The 17641-nt window shown below is 39.1% G+C and overlaps 1 protein-coding gene across 1 annotated transcript in view; it reads right to left on the bottom strand.

Annotated features, from left to right (window-relative positions):
• The window catches only part of uxs1 (UDP-glucuronate decarboxylase 1), a 75152-nt gene that overhangs the window by 41660 nt on the left and 15851 nt on the right, over positions 1 to 17641 (bottom strand). The window contains exons 2-6 of the mRNA XM_036596721.1: positions 17580 to 17607; positions 15914 to 15962; positions 10088 to 10131; positions 4727 to 4787; positions 3360 to 3540 (exon numbers count right to left, since the gene is read on the bottom strand). Coding sequence (XP_036452614.1) covers positions 3360 to 3540; positions 4727 to 4787; positions 10088 to 10131; positions 15914 to 15962; positions 17580 to 17607 — 363 coding nt within the window. The remainder of the gene's footprint in view (positions 1 to 3359; positions 3541 to 4726; positions 4788 to 10087; positions 10132 to 15913; positions 15963 to 17579; positions 17608 to 17641) is intronic.

Here is a 17641-nt window from a genome sequence, read left to right as displayed (position 1 = left end):
ATCCACCCCCGGTGCCTTGCCACTGAAGAGCTTGCCAACTGCCTCTGGCCCTGACTCCCGTGAGGGAGGCATGTCACCCGGATTAAGGAGTTCCTCAAAGTGCTCTTTCCACCGACCGACAATATCCTCATTTGAAGTCAGAGTTTCTCCACCCCTGCTGAATACAGCCTGGGCGCAGTCACCCCGACCACTCCTGAGTCGCCGGACAGTTGTCCAGAACCTCCTTGAGGCAGACCGAAAGTCTTTTTCCATGGCCTCACCAAACTCCTCCCACGCCCTGGATTTTGCTTCTGCCACCGTTGCAGCTGCCACCTTTTTTGCATGTCGGTACCTATCTGCTGAATCGGGAGTCCTTCGGGCCATCCAGTCCCTAAAGGCCTCTTTCTTCAGCTTGACGGCCTCCCTCACCACCGGTGTCCACCAGGGGGTTCTTGGGTTACCGCCATGACAGGCACCAACAAGCTTTTGGCCACAGCTGCGCCTGGCAGCTTCCACAATGGAGGTTTTGAACAGGGTCCATTCAGACTCTATGTCCCCTACCTCCTCCGGGACATGAGAAAAGCTCTCCCGGAGGTGGGAGTTAAAATCATTCCGAACAGGGGCCTCCGACAGTCGTTCCCAGCACACCCTCACTATTCGCTTGGGCCTACCGGGTCTAACCCTCAGTCTTCCCTGCCATCTGATCCAACTCACCACCAGATGGTGATCAGTTGACAGCTCAGCACCTCTCTTCACCCGATTGTCCAGAACATATGGTCCCAAGTCAGATGAAACGACAACAAAGTCGATCATTGACCTTTGACCCAAGGAGCTCTGTTACCATGTACACTTATGAACATCCTTGTGTTCGAACTTGGTGTTCGTTATGGACAATCCATGCCTGGCACAGAAGTCCAATAACAATTCACCATTCGGGTTTAGATCGGGCAGGCCGTTCTTCCCAATCACGCCTCTCCAGGTCTCCCAGTCATTGCCAACATGAGCATTAAAGTCTCCCAGTAAGACTATGGAGTCTGTAGTCAGGACCCTTTCCAGAACCCCGCCCACTTGCTCCAAGAAGGCCGAATACTCCGACCTGTTGTTTGGTGCATAAGCACACACAACAGTCAGAGTTTTCCTCTCTGCGATTTTAATACGCATTGAGGCGACCCTCTCGTCCACCGGGACAAACTCCAACTGTACTGCCGCCAGCCGGGGACTCGTGAGTATCCCCACACCCGCCCGGCGCCTCTCACCTTGTGCAACCCTGGAGTAGGAGAGGGACCAACCCCTATCCAGGAGTTTGGTTCCAGAGCCGATACTGTGGGTGGAGGTGAGCCCAACTATATCTAGTTGGTACCTCTCAACCTCCCGCACAAGCTCCGGCTCCTTCCCCCCCAGTGAGGTTACATTCCACGTACCAAGAGCCAGTTTCTGCTGCAGGGGCCTAGGCCACCAAGGGCCCCCCTGCAATCTCCCACTGCCTGTACGGCACTGCACCACTCCCCCATGCTGGACCTTGCGGGTGGTGGGCCCACATGGTCCCCCCACGTTGCCTCTTCGGGCTGAGCCCGGCCGGGTTACGTGGGCTGCCCGGCCACCAGGCGCTCGCCGAGGGACGCTACCCCCAGGCCTGGCTCCAGGGGTAGGTCCAGGTGACCCTCTCCCGGGCAGGGTACACGATGTTCTATGCCCGTTTTTCACCTGTTCGCCCTGGGAGACCCTACCAGGAGCATGTTGCTCCCGACGACTTAGCTCTGAAGATCCCTAGACCACACAAGCCCTTCCGCCACGACAAGGCCCCGATCCAGGAAGGGACAAATCCACCTTAAAAAAAGCTTTATTTTGGTCTCAGCTGACCATAGAACACGGTCCTACTGGAAGCTCCAGTAATGTCTGGCCAACTATAGGCGCTTGAGTTTGTATGCCCCTGACAATAGAAGCTTTCTTTTGGAAACGATCTCAAAAAAAAAAAAACCTGTGGTTATGTACATTCTGACCCTTAAACTAATGTTTAGATGTGATTATCAAATGATGATGTTTTCTTTTCAGCATTATCGTTTTCATCATTCATCTGTTTTGGTAACCAGCTTGCTTGGCATCAAAACCGCAAACAACAAATGTATATCAGACCTGTGTCTCTCACTGCATGTTTATTCATTACTATTAACAGCCATGTCAATGTAGACTCAGGCTTTTGTTAAAAGTCCATCTCCTGCGCAGAGGATTCTCAACAAGAACACCACGCTGTGCACTGATGCTGCATAGTTACTGCATTAGGTAGTCCATCGCCCACATCTCACACTGTCACGTCTCATTTGATTTTCTCACTGAGCCAGAGGGCTTTTTAAAGTAATACACTTCGATGTCAAACACTTTGTAACACACTTTGATGTCAAAGTTCTGAAATAAGCAGAAGTTCTTCTGCATTCTGCATCATTTTCATGTGGTTAGGTGCTCAAGTACAGGTACCCATGCCTGGAAAAGCTAAATAAGTAAGCAAGTAAATTAATAAATAAATAGAGATGTTTAGCAGTGAAAAATGTGAGAAACGGTTTGACAATGCGAGTATACGGAAAGGTCAGAGAGCATTTTAAACTTTTATGGATAAGAAGCATGAAGAGAGAATGTCTGTCTTGTTGACAGCGCTTTGTTACCTACACAGTTGGGCTCCATTACTAGCATCCATGGTGCAATAACAGACATGTTAACTGTTCTAAACTGTTTTGAAAGTTTAAAAAAACCTATCCATTCTTGAGTAGAACTTATATATGCAATTTCCATTAGAACAGCTTATTCTATTGGTTTGATCAATCATTTACTCCGCTAAACAACATAGTATGTTCTTTAAACAAACTGACTTTACGTGGGAATAAACTGCTGCATCTACATGGAGAAAATGTTCGAATACTAATTATCTCTGGTTTAATATCATAAATATTTCTGACAGTCTTCGAAAGTCACTTGTTTGAATGTCTGTTTTCATCCAAATTAAGCCTAAACTGGATGTGTTTCAAGTTTACACACCTGTCCATAAATATGCTAAATAAAGTATTATTGCTGGTTTAAAAAAAATGTGTGACAAACAAATAAGAAAGAAAAACAAATATAGCAGCATAAGAATATAAACAGTAAAACTTTTTCAGTCAACTGACCAAATGAACTGAGGTAAAATGTAAAAGAAAAAAAGAGGTTGAAAACTTGCATAAGCCATAATAAGAACACACCTCCCCATGCAATAATAATAATAATAATAATAATAATAATAATAATGAAAATAATACTTCAACAATCAAACATTTTCATTCTGTTATCAAGGAAAATAACAAACTGTTCAAGACTATGATACTCATTCAGATTTTCACTGTATGCGCACTCACCTTCAATATAGAGTGGTTCCACCACATCATGGTTGATGAGCTCAAAGTTCTCATGGCCGATCCAGTGCTCTACGTTACGCTTGCGGCCAGTAAAGAAATTATCAACCACAGTCACCTCGTGACCGTCCATCATCAGTTTATCAGTCAGGTGTGAACCCACAAAGCCTGCACCACCAGTGATCTACCGACAGAGAGAGGACAGCCTTTCAGTTCCCATTTAAAAATATTATATTAATCTACTCAACAACACAATTCACCTAATTTAACAAGATTAGCTTAGATCTTAGCACACAACATGAAATATGCTCAAATTTCTGATACAGTTTAGGATGTCAGGAAAGGATTTTTTAATGATGACGTTTCGGTTTGACATCTCACCATCAATTAATCTGCTCTAGCATAACCAGAACACTGAGCAAATCAGAGGAAATTATTTTTATTTTTACTAATTAATGGTATGCTATGTTATACTGACTGCCTGACCATGTGTGACTGTGGTCAAAGGGTTCAGGCTCCTTCCTGACTGCAGCCCTTCTAGCATATCTTCACTTGATTCATTTCATTACTGTACTACTACTGCAAAAAGACTAAAAAAGTGACAGCACTTACGTTAAAAGAACACTTCTTCCCTCATAACTGTTTTCTTTATTTTTCAGGGCAATAAGAGATTTTAAAGAAATCTGACAACCAACAGTCAAAACAGGCACTGACAAAGCAATGATTAATGATGAGCATAAGCACTTATAAGCATCTGCTGTGGTATCAGAGGGTATACACTTAAAACCTCAACTTTGCAATGAAAGAGACAAATGTAACTGCATTAAAATCACTGTCTGTTCTGCAATTTTCATATACCACAGAGGGCCAAGCACAGAGTTTTAATGATTTTGGTCACAAGTTTATTTCTATCACTGCAAGCAAACTTCTACATTAAATATTATGTCTAGCACACGATTACATCTAGCAGACGCCTTTCTCTGAAGCATGCAAAGCCAGCCATCTTTTTTTTAACTTCCACACATAGAGGATAATCTGGGAAGATAATCATATAAGACCTTCCTGAAATCAAGACTGGCCTCAAAATCAGCCTGATAATAATGTACTGTGAACCAGGCTTTAGCTGGCCGAGAGGCTAAGGAACACTTCTACACATTTACTTTTGTATTCAGAGCTCACCCACCACTTTCTTTCAGTATTTCAGAAAAGGCAGTGCTGGAACTGCCACTTAAGGTTGATCCAATCCTCTGTGCACAAAATTGTTCCTAAATTGCTGACTGCTGTTTTAACAATATTATATCTCTGTAGCTTGGATCTGGACTTTGCAGAAGACTTTAAGGAAACTTTAGGAGAAAGTGTTACACACTCACCAATATCCTCTTTCGATCTTTCTCAGACAGGAACTTCACAGGTGGATATCTTTGGGTAAAACTGAAACAAAGAGTGAAAAAACATGAGAAATTAGTGAATTAACTCATCAAGGAATGCAGCAGATAACTTCTCAAACTGCTTTTCTTTCAAAGTTCTCTTGCTTAGGGGTTTAAGTACTGTTTGTATTCACTGGTCTTGTGAAAGTATAGAAGTACACATTGTGAATTTGCATCCTATCATTGAATATGTATTTTTTAACACAAATTATAGAGATCGTTCACTATTTAGTTGAGTGAAGTGGTTGAAGAAGTGGTTACATGAGCAAAAAAAAAAAAAGATTTATCAGATCTTCCTATAGCCTTAATAATCCAATCTGCTCTGATGCATAAAACTGCAACTGCAGTCCACTTGTTTTAGAAGCAGATTTCACAAAGCAGGATTTTTCAGGTTAGCTGGATAACCCCTTTTGACTGAAGCTATACAACAGAAATGCCCCTTACCTCCTTACCATAGAGATGCACCAATCCAACTTTCACCATAATCCAGTTCTGACAGCTGAACTCATCAGCTGATACACAATATATCCTTAAAAAGGGAATCCTTCAGGTGTTCATTTGTAAAGTCAGTGGTTGCGTACAGAACCATTACAACCAAAATAACCATTTGAATGCTTAAATGGCTCATTGTATGGTTAACTGGTTCTTGTCCATGTCCTGCTACATCTGATTTCTTACCTATTACATTACATTTACATTACAGTACATTTTGTATTTGAAAAATGTCATTTATATAATTTTCCACTTATCTCAACCAAGACATATACATTTTGCTTCTTTTAGTTTAGTGCTGGAGCTAAAAGGCTAATTTCGCCAATAAACACCATGAATCAGTATTTACCCAAATCTTTTCTGCAAATACTGCATCCAGGTCTTAATTAAGGTCACACAGACTTGGTGATGTGGTTTAGGACATTGTATGACTTACTATGAACTGTAAAAACAAACAAAACTATAGTGCAGCTGAACACTGTGGCCACTTTAGACAACAGGTACACCTTTCGGATTCAGAATATGATTATGATTTTAATATTAATATAATATGATTACAATTTTTTTGTTGCTTTTTTACAAATCAATGTTAATCTTGTATTCTTGAATTGAAGATACGTTTTTAAATAAGAACAGAAATCACATGTAAATTAGCCTCCACATACCTGCATGACGTGCGCATGTGAAGGGGAGTCAGATTCTACAGTAAATCAGAATTTGCACACCAACTGCTGTCTAAAACGAGAGCCTTTTAGCTAAGTGAGGTAGGTCCCAATACTGGTCCAGCACATCAGACCAGTACATCACTGCTTGCCCCTTCTTCTATTTGACAGTTTTGACTTTAAGCTTGAGCTATCCGGCTAAACTGTGAAATCTTGCTTTGTGAAACATCCCCAGGCCCTATAATACCTGTATAGTTTGTGGACTGATACTGTGGAAAAATTTAACCAGCTACAGACGCAGCTTCTTGTGTGCCTGCAGAGATATGAGCTCAGGGCTTTGGAATCATTGGGGCATGTGTGAGAATAAGAGGAGGGGAAGTTATAGACTGAGTTTTAATTCCCTTGCTTAACTGCGACAGCCACGCAAAAGGCCTGCGCCACACACTAAATGCTCAGTTAGACGCAAGAACCACTCTGCTCTCTAGATCAGAAAATTAGTATGCACTCAAGGAGCAGCACTAAATAAAAAAGCACCCATGAAAGTTTAGAAAACAAAATGGCTGTATGACTGGTATTTGTGCTCACCTTTTGTCAACCTGTATGTATGAATAAGTACCAGCGCTATGTTTGTTTTTTAAAGAAGAAACCCACTCAAGGAGCTAATGTTTTTTTTCCAGTACATTCGTTATCTTACTGCGTTTCCTTTTCTGAGGAACGATTTGACTTTTTCATCCTGATGGCCAGGCGCTGGAGTCCACTCAATCAGTCCTCTCAAACATGCAGGAAGAGTGTGTATGTATGTGTGTGCGTAATCATGCCTCAGGCCCAGTTAACAGTGCGTCAGGCAATCTCTCCTAAGCCTGCTGGGGTCTTGGTAGGGAAATAAGAGAGAGCGAACTGCACTGTGTGAGATTTCACAGCTAATCAAAAAGTAATTGGCGAGTACAGAAAGACAGCACTGCAACAAAGACCTTCCTGAGCCACACATGGCTCACAGCACAGCAGCACTCAGCTTTCCAACTCATTCTACCCTTGCTTTGCCTACTGCACAGTCATTTACCATGCCTAAAGTCATCCAAGTGGAGAAATCCTCAGTACAAACAAACTCATTGCACTTCTCCTTTGCTGATTTTATTTATTTATTTGTTTGTTTGTTTAATTTATTTATTTGTGGACAGGTGTCTTATGTTGCAAGCTCCCTGTAAAACTGGAGAATTACCATCCAATTCCTAGACATCTAAGCACATTTCACACTAATGTAACTTTGTATCAGCAGTACTCTCCTAGATCAGAATGGGCTGCTCAACACGTCAGACTACAAGGTACTGGAATATCATATGGATGCACATGACAAAGCTAGGACACTATAAAAGAAGATTGCCGGAGACTGCCTGACTTAATGGAAAATCATACTTTTTTTTTTAAACAAGTGTGATGTAGTATGTAAACACTGTTAAAAGTCCATATCCTGTATATTTAATGTATTTTATTTCTTCATTTGAAGTCCACTTATAGCATTTTTTTGTGGTATATACACAAAAAATAGTCATAATTCATTTTTACAAAATCATTTTTCAACCTCTTTTTATTCCTTTAGAATCAAACAGGCTGCTTTATTACTGTGCCTTAAAGACTGGCCCAAAATAAATGATCTCTGTTCTGACTGGCTGCCCTGTATCGTGCCACATTTAAAATCACTGGTAGCTGAAACACACCTTAAACTGCCACAGGCTGATGTAAATGAATGAGTTGATGCTCATGACATTAAAGAAAAAAACATTTAAAGTGAGCTTTTTTGAAGCATAGTTTCTATAGAAGGACTGCATGGAATAGATAGTGCATAGTATAGTGCCGTGAAAAAGAATTTGCCTGTCATCCTCTATTTTACTCTATTTTTGCTAATTTGTCACATTCAGTTGTGTCAGATCATCCAACTAATCTACCAGACAGGTAGACAGGTTCTATTTAAGTGATGTTTAGACTCAGATTTAGATGTCTGGGTGTGGCAGTGAAATTAAACCCAAAAGTTAATTTGGTTAACTGGTTGATTTAGTAGCTAAGGAAGCAATTACTTCACACAGAGGGCCAGGTAATGCTGAAGAGCATTTTCCTTCAATAAATGAAATCATCATTTAAAAACAGAATTTTGAGTTTACTTGTGTTATCTTTGTCTAATATTAAAAGTAGTTTGATGATCTGAACATTCAAGTGTGACAAAATAATTTAAAAAATTGGGAAGGGGCAAATTCTTTTTCACAGCACTGCAGGTTTTGAAACTGTAACAACGTTTACATATTATTTCAAACTCCTTTATTTAAAAAAGGCAAAGGGAATTCAGTTTTCCAATTCCAGATTCAAAATGTACCATTTCTTCCCCAGTCCACACAGTCTATGTATGGAAACTACCTTGCTGGCCCAATTTCATGGATTTTGATGTCATGTTGCAAAAACCAGCACATTCACATACATGCACCTATTCAGCCAACAACAATAACCATTCAGGAGTATGTCAGCACCATTGTTTCTTGAATGAGGCAAGATACAGGCCAGTCCATCAGAACAGAGCTCATTTACATACTTTTTCCAGATAATGAAACATAATGACTGGAAATCATGTGACTGGAAATTATATAGATGAACTGTGGTCTCTGACTTTTGCACAGTACTGTGCTTCAGTCTTAAAGGTACAGTAGTAAAAATAGCCTGTTTAATTCTGAGGGATAAACAGCATCGAAGCATATCATAATCAATATGAAAATGAAATATGTAAAATGGCAATGTATTTGTATCAAGGCAATTAAATTTCTTACTCATGTATGTGATAATGAGGTCAAAATGAAAATTCAAACGTAATACTGCAATTTTAAATTGCCATTTGGTATATTACTATTGATATTTCTTTTACATAAAGATTTAGCTGCTTTATTAGTAGTTTTATTTAAATTAAAATGTATTTTCAGAACTGCATTTTTGTGCTTAATGTGATTATGCAACATGTCAAAATGATTGTTAAAATGTAATTTATCTTATATGCATTCTTACTCTTTAGTAATGCATTTACATTGCCTTATCAAAGAGAACAAGCTAGAAAGATGGCAAAATTCAAATGTAAATGGGAAACAGCACCTCTCCTCTTTGCAATTACATATTCTCACCTACTGCACTCATCCTGTGTCAAAACGCCTTTGAAAATACATCCGACCAGATTGCCCAAGAGCACACTGAGTGAAAAAGGCTTAATCTAAAAACACGGTGGCCGAAGAGTTTATAGCTACTCTTATGTTAGCAGATGAGGTGAAGAAGAAAAATATAGCTCCTTGTGATGCTTAATGTCTTTATACATGACCCCATGAGAGAGTGTTTAATCAAAGTCTACTGGTTTATCAATCTGGTGGATAAAAATGAGGCTTTTGTAATATTTATTTGAAAAAAAGAAAAACAGAACATTAGACACCCCCTAGCTGATTTCGGTTGAAATATGACACAGTACTGACATGGTACAACGGCTGTTGTCAACTCAACTCTATGTGCACCAGTACAATTACAGAGTACATTTTTGGTAGCAGATAAAGTGGAACACAGCAATGTATCCACATCTGATTATCACAACATAAGTTAGAAAATAGCCCTTGATGCTGGATTAATCTCTATTTGTTGCTTCAGTAGCCCACAGTAGGCTCTGCTGTTGAGGAGATGACTGACAGGTTGGGAAGTCTGTGAAAATGAAAATGCAATCTGGTCGAATGCATTTTTAAAGGCATTTTGACACAGAATGAGTGCAGTAGGCAACAATACGTAATTGCAAAGCATTTGCAATGCAAAGCATTATTGCATAATTACATTAGGCATAAAAATGTTGTTCAGAAATACATTTTAATTTAAATAAAGCTACTCATAAAGCATCTTTTAGTACAACAAATGGCAAATTAAAATAAAAAGTTCATTTTGTGCTCAACATTGCACGTATGAGTGAGAAATTAAAATGCAAACATACAAATACATTGCCATTTTAAATTTTCATATTAATTTTGATACTGACATGCTTCCATAGTAGAGAGACCGGAAAATCATCATGTAAATGTATGTGAAATGTTTGTGAAAATGTATGGGCATGTATTTTGACTGTTTTACACATGCATCAATCACCTACCTTAGCTCAAGGTCCCGAATCTTTTCTCTTAATGGCGCCACAGCCTGTAATGAGATTAAAAAAAGGAATAAACAAAAGGTTGGAGATGACAAAAGAATGTAAAGTGGGGGGTTAGGGAGGTAAAAAGGAGGAAGAAAAAGCAAGACAAACTCGATGGCAATAAAATATATTATCAGAGTAGTAGAATTGGTTCAATTACCAGTGAGAGACAAGGCCTCATTAACTTGTGAGAGAAACAGATAGAGAGTGAGATATTCTGGAAATGTGTCTTTGTCTGCCATTAAATGGAAAACTACAGAATGAGGCAACTAAGGAAGACCAGAAAAAAGAAAGCAGTTATATCATTTTATCAATATGCATCTCTTCATTTATTGTTCTATAAATAGACTCGACTTCATTAGCATTCTGATTGGAGACTCAGGACATTTTCTGTTGTAGGTCAGCTTTAATGAAATATCAAGCATCAGCAGCTGTGGACACAAATGTCATTCTTTTTACAAAAACTAGTTCAGACACCAACAGATCAGCCTCCACATGCATGTGAAACACTTTGAACCTTAAGGTCAGTAAGATATGGAGAAGGCAGTTATCTAATGAGGCTCTGCCACTAATGAGCAGGCGTTGGGGATCAGAAAAGATAGGATAGTGATCACTTGCTTTAATGTATGTGTGAAGCTCATTTCTATTTACACTATTATTTCACAGGCACCAACCCCTACACCATGAGACACCTCTCCAAACAGCCTGAAAACTACCCCAAAGGAATCTAAAGAAAAATATTCAATGGAAACATTAGATTTAGCAGACCAACAGAAAACTTCTCAGCAAACTCCATCTACCCCTCTCTGTCTGTATGTAACAGACACCAGCTCTCAAAACATATAATTGCGAGTGTTAACCACACAATCAAAGGTTATGAACAGGTGCAAACAAAACACAGCTCATTACAGTGGGGTAAAAAAAGGCTCAGCCAAACCATCCCTTCAACAAAATCCATGGTTCAATGTGTTGCCTGGATTTCTTCATTACAGTGGTGATAGGAACACTAATTTTATTTACTATCCAAAACAAAGGACTTAAACATGTCTTCTTAGTTTTTGTCGGAAGAAAACCTTGTATCTCCATTTTTGACGTTTTTCAGTTTTTTACACAATTTGACCTGTTACCCTTTACATTGTATGCAAATTTCATGATGAATGGACTAAAAGAAATGACCCAAAATGACTTGGAAAAAAGTCTGGTTCCATTGACTTACATTAAAAGTAAAGCAGGTTTTTTCCTTCTCCTCTAAAGTTACCATTTTGGAGATAACAGCGATATGTTATGATGATAATGAGACTTTTTAAACAGTGGAATGCCATGACTTTGCCATGACTTTTCCATGACATAAAATGAAATTTTCATGGCAAACATTTAGCATAGTGCTGGGCGATATATCATTTATACCAGTATTTTGTGATACCGACATACCAACTCCTGTTTTAGTGATTTATTTAATAGATAAGGACCATGTGATTTTGTGCACCTATGGTATGCAGTGCTTCATGCTTTACATTTAAATAATTTGCTTACAATCCATAAAAATAAGTAAACTCAGAAAGCATGAGTTCATTAGCTTTATTACTGTAAAACTTTGATATCATCTGATAGCATGATGAATCAGTAACCACCCAGAACTAATTTAACAGCGTTAAATCTGTTCCTACAGAAAAAAAGACTTACATTATCTAAATATTAGATAAGTACCTCAGAGAACAGATCTGTCAAATTGCTCAATACATTAATGCTCCATAATTTCAAAGCCTATATGTTTTGTCTTGACTCCTCTGTCATCCCATTTTCTCTTGTGCAAATAAGTCCACCGTTTTCAACTGCAAAGAGTTTTAGCATGTTGTCATAACATACAACACAGATGTGTTGTGCATGTACACACATCATGATCAGGTGGACGTCGTTCTTCATTTCATTACGTTTAGATCGAAATCAAATGAGTTAACAACACTTATTTAGCCAGCAAAATGAGTTATCTAACTGAAGTTCAACAAGAGTCTGGCTGCAGACATGCACTCTCAGCTAGATGCACTCTCAGCCACAATGGCAGAAGTGGCCCAATGGCACATTAACATTTAGCTGCTTCTGCTAAGCGATATCAACACTTAATCCATTTTCCATGCATAACCCAGCTAGAGAATTTCATTTAATGTACTCCTCAAACATAAAAAAAACATAAAACCCTTTAACAGTTTCTGTGGGTTCTTGGTGGTGTCCAGTAGTCAATATTGGTATCTTGTGTTTTCCTAATGAGTTGATATCTCAGCGTAAAGGATTTTAATCATTCCACAGGTGTTCTGTGAGTAATTCCAGATATACTTGATTGTTTTCTAATAGCATCTAAAGTCCTAAAAGGATCTAAAGAAACTAGTAGTTTCTAAAGGCAACCATTAAGCCGATTCCCATTAGGAAGCAAAACCATCAGATTTTATTCCTTATGGTTCTAATCGTCTTCAGTGCGGTTTTCATGAGTTTAGCGGTTGCCTCTTTTATTTTGAAAATTTTCAATATTTACTTCCATTATTATTAGTATGCCATCACTAAAATATATTCAATGTAACTATTGTTGCCTAACAGTATGTGGTTCCCTGTTTGCTCATAAAACCAACAAAACACTGTCATGGCAGAGTGCGCACAGATGTCATTAATAGGCTGGCGGAGCATGTCAGGCTGCAGAAATGCACTCTCAGCCTGACATGAACCGCCAGCCTATTAATAACGTCAGACTGAGAGTGCATGTCTGCAGCCAGACCCTTCCCAAGTTCAATCTGGGAGAGATCCGTACATAGTCTGAGGAAGAAATGTATTTATAAGGCTACATAGGTTTCTCAGTGATTTTAGTCCCATCCAAATCCACAATGTCAGTGAGGTTTGACAGTTTTTTTACAGTATTTAGGAGAGGGATATAACAGGAGTCTGTGAGTACCCAGAGTACAACAAAGACTCTATTAAATCAAGTCAGTGAGAGTAGCTCAGCAGTTAGCTCGTCATTTCTTAATGTAGCCACAGCATGTGATGTTCGCTTAGCCACAGCAGTGCAGACCGAGTGCTGTGAAGGCTGATTATCGCTGCAGTTTTCTCTGTGATAAATGATAAAAGTCTCATACATGCGTCTGTCGAGGTGAACCTGCTCTGCAAGTCTCCCTTTAAATTCATATATTCTGAAAGAAACACTGAGTGCACAGTGAATGCCAAGATACAAAAATCTGGGGGTGCATGACCACGCACAGCGACGTGGTGGTTATAGGCAGTGTGTGTCATTTCACTTACAACGCGTCAACTGTAAACCTAGCTTGACTCACAGCAAGGAAGCTAGTCAGGCAGGTGTTGGTGTGAGAAGCAGCAGTGGTGGGTTTTTCCTCTGATATTTGTCTTTTGCAATGCTCGAATGTCAAAACATCTACCACAGCACACACATCCTGGATGTCACACCTCAGTTAGCTGAAACTAGCCCACGTGCAGATACTTTAGTCTCGGGTCTCTGTGCTTTTTGCAATCTAGACTGCAGTGCTTCAAATATGATGAGAAGATTAACCGCATGGGGGAAAAGTCCAGAAAGCTCCATGATTTTTCCACTACTTATTGTTCTCCATGACTTTTCGAGGCCTGGAAAACCAAATTTCTATGTTCCATGACTTTTCCAGGATTTTCATGACCGTACAAACCCTGTGTGCCTTACAATGCCCTGCATGTACCTCTCCAGCATGTGTATTGATGTTTAAGGCCTGAGTTGGGTGTGTGACAGATGGCCACACACCAAGCTTGAGGCAGCATGAGGACAAAGCCCAAGCCCTGAGCACTGGCGAGAACCACAGCGAAGCCACTGTACTACACCTGACGTTTGACCCTGGTGGCCATTACGTAGAGCAGGAGCGGTGACTGGGTGCTCTCTCTTTCCTCTCTCGGCTCAGGTGCTCATGCTGCCCTTAAGCAGAGCCAGGTAATGGCTTTGGGAGCACGGGCACTTTTAAAAAGAGCAGCAAAGGGAAAAGAGACAAGACAGAGAGAGAGAGAGGGGACCCTGCCATTGTTGTTTTAGCTGGGTGATCCAATAAAGTGTATTTCAAATAAAGTTAAAGTGCAGACTGTCAGATTTAATTTGAAAGAAAGTGCATCCATATCAGGTAAATACTTTTTATACGCAGTCCTCCCATTTTAGGAAAACAAAAAAATTGGACATTTGACTGCTTAGCTGTTTCTTGGCCATCGTCTGGCCCAAGAGAGTTAGGGCCCAGTCTAGGGGTTTAGACTTACAGCACAACAGCCATGACAGACACAACAAATCAAAAATATTTGTAAATACCCTGTGAAACTAAAGCAGTCATTCTACACTTTAACCTAATAGTCAGTGTTTATTCAAAGCTAAAAGCTGGAGCACATTTTCTTGGAGGAAGAAAAAGTTTGCAATTAAGCTTATATATTTCAAATTATTCATGCAACAAGATCCAAACAAGGTTCCTCTTTCTTTTCACTGCACTTTCACGTCCCTGAGGCTCAGTCACAGCCAATTTCTAAATACAAGGAAATAAACTATTAGATGGGACTGAATGCAGCTATGCATGAGATTATGTATGTGATTTATTTCCAAGAAGGCAACATACTTAATCATCAATTAAGTGTAATGTAATGCAACTGCACTAAAAGTGCTTATACTCCAAGTGAAAAACATTTATGTTAAGGTGCTGGGGGGTAAGGTTTTGTAAAACCTGCAATGCAATGCAAATTAAATTAGCTCAATATTTTACTGACACACATTCATCACTGCAACCCTTTTTTCTTATTTCCATTTGTCAAAGGATATATATATATATATATATATATATATATTATATATATAAATATATATATATAAACCAAAAAACACAGCTTCATTTTAATCGTGATACAATGTATAAATGTTTTTAAGGTTGCTAAAGGGTGGTTAACTAAAATTATTTCTTAATAATTACATAATTAAGATGCAAACAAGCTCATTAACAGCTGGTTGAAGTGAAAAGCGCCATTCTTGAGAAACCTAGCAAGTCAGAATTGTACACAGTAGAGGTAATAGGACCAGATGTCCGAAGACTTCAATACTTCTAAAAGCTAAATCAATAAACACTACATGCTACCTGATGTCACAACAATACATATAAAAAAGTCAGAAGACACATGTAGGTTCACTGGTAAAATGAATATTTTTGTGACCCCTGGATCCTAGGGGGTCTATTTCACAAACCACTCAGAATTACTTTGTTTACACCCTAAAACATTAAATTATACAGAATTCTTAACAAAATTGATGGAATTCTCCTTTCAAACCTAAGCAGTAAAATTGGAAAGATTTTAAATTAAACTATCAATACATTTTTTCTCTTATTCTATCTAGTCATCATCATCATCATCATCATTATTATTATGTTTCAGTAAATGAATGTTACTACATAAATAACCCAGGTGAAAAACATCAGCTCAACTAGTTTCTAGCCCCCTTACTAATAAAACTTAGCTAATAAGAGAAGCACAGCTAATTAAAATCTTAATTATATTGTCCTCCCAGGTAGTTCCATAATTTGCTTTCAGTGGTGTCAGGCACCTGTCCAGGATGTTTCCTGCCTTCTGTCCAATGACCGCTGGGATAGGCTCCAGCAACCCCCGTGACCCAGGAGGATAAGAGACATATATATAGTGTGTGTGTTTGTGTGTGGGATAAACAAACAGGCAGAGGTGCTAGAGTGAAAATCATGATGGAAGAAGAAAAAAAAAAACAAACAGAAGCAGTTTGTCTTCACCAACCTCATCTATTCTTTGTTCAATCTTCATTTCTCCATGCTCCTGGATGGACCTGTGAGGAAATGAAAGGAGCAGCTGGTGACTGACGCACACGCACACGCACACGCACACGCACATAAAAACAAATCCCTCCAGGATGCCCAGCCCAGCTTTACCGAAATACAGTGTACTTTACTAAGGCCACACGGTGCATTCAGGTATCTCAGAGTCAACATCGTCACATGCTGCAGGCTGAGAAAGTCTGAAGCTAGCTTTCTACTAATCCCCCACCCAGCTTCCAAACTGCTTCACAGCGAGCAGGTCTAATCCATGTGTTTGATCAGTGGCAAGTAGATCTGTTCTTAAACACACACATCTGACAAGACACATACTCTATGGTACTCTAACATCCTGTTTACACTACATGCCTCAAGTTTACAGCTATGAAAGCATATCAGTACCAACATTAAAATAAATTGTAATATGAAAAAAGGCCAATGTAAAATGCCTATTTATTGTCAAACGTTGCCATTTTAATTTGCTATTTGGTATACAAGTATTGACATTTCAATTAAACACTTTATCAACAGCTTTGTTTAAACTAAAAAGAGATCCACAGACTGGATGGAAATGCTCCATGTGATTATGAACTAATGGTGTCAAAATGTTCAATAAAAGGTCATTTTAATTATCAATATTAATAAAATGTCAGGTAGCAGATGAACATAAAGCAGGAGTAAACAAGGAGAAGGAGGAAAAAGAAGAAGAGGAGGAAGAGGAGGAGAAAACAGAGGCTGCCCTTCGGAAGAGCTAATGAGCAAACAATAGTTAGTTTGTCAAGGTAAGGCTGCGTTCAGACGGTGGCGCAAAAGAAGTTATTATACCCTAAAATAAGACGTGGAACACTTTTTTTGCGCTGCAAGAAATTTTCAGCTTCTGAACACTGTTCATAAAGATCTGCTCCACTCCTGCTCTGCACTTTGCAAAGGTGGTTTCCTTGTGGTTTACACATAGATTTTGTATTTTTTCCTCATCTAAACTCAGCCTAACATTCACTGTTTTTGGTCCTAGCTAATGGTGGCTACAGTACTTAGCCTAATCACAGCCACACTGCCTCTCCCTTTTTCAATGAAAAACTCTGCCTGGGCAACATGTCAAGTGACTTGTGATAGGAAAATGTAATGTTACACACATGCCTAACCACAAATACGAGTAACACTGTCAATCCACACAACACCGCTTCATTGAAATGTTGGTCTGTATATTTTCTCTCTGACTCCCCACGATGCAGCATAACAAATATCAGGATAGTGATTTTAGTGCTCGAACACTGACAGCTGTAGCTTTTAACTGACAAGTCGAATGCCTGCACAAATCCATAATTGAATGATTATATGATTTTGTTCTAACTGATCATTTTAAACATCACATTTTATTTTATTTGTACCTCTTCATCCAGTGTAGTAAGTATTAGACTATCTAGTCTAATCTAAGATTTACGTTTGCTCATTTCTGTGTTTGACATAGGCATGGTCCCCATTACTTTTTAAATGTATACAATAAAAATGCATGAAACTAATGAAGTTGTTGCATTGTATTGTCAATGAAGAATGAAAAAGAGTAGAGGTATTAAAAAAGTACAAATTAAAAGGGAAAATTATCTGCAAAAGGAGAAACACAGCATCTTTACCTCATATTGGTGTAGGTTCCCCAGACAGCTGAAAAACAGAAGAGGGAATAAAACAAGAAAGC

The sequence above is a fragment of the Colossoma macropomum genome, unplaced genomic scaffold, assembly GCF_904425465.1.
Source record: "Colossoma macropomum unplaced genomic scaffold, Colossoma_macropomum, whole genome shotgun sequence".
Taxonomy (NCBI): domain Eukaryota; kingdom Metazoa; phylum Chordata; class Actinopteri; order Characiformes; family Serrasalmidae; genus Colossoma; species Colossoma macropomum.
Note: the sequence above shows the minus strand (reverse complement) of the source record. Positions and strands in the feature narration are given on the sequence as shown.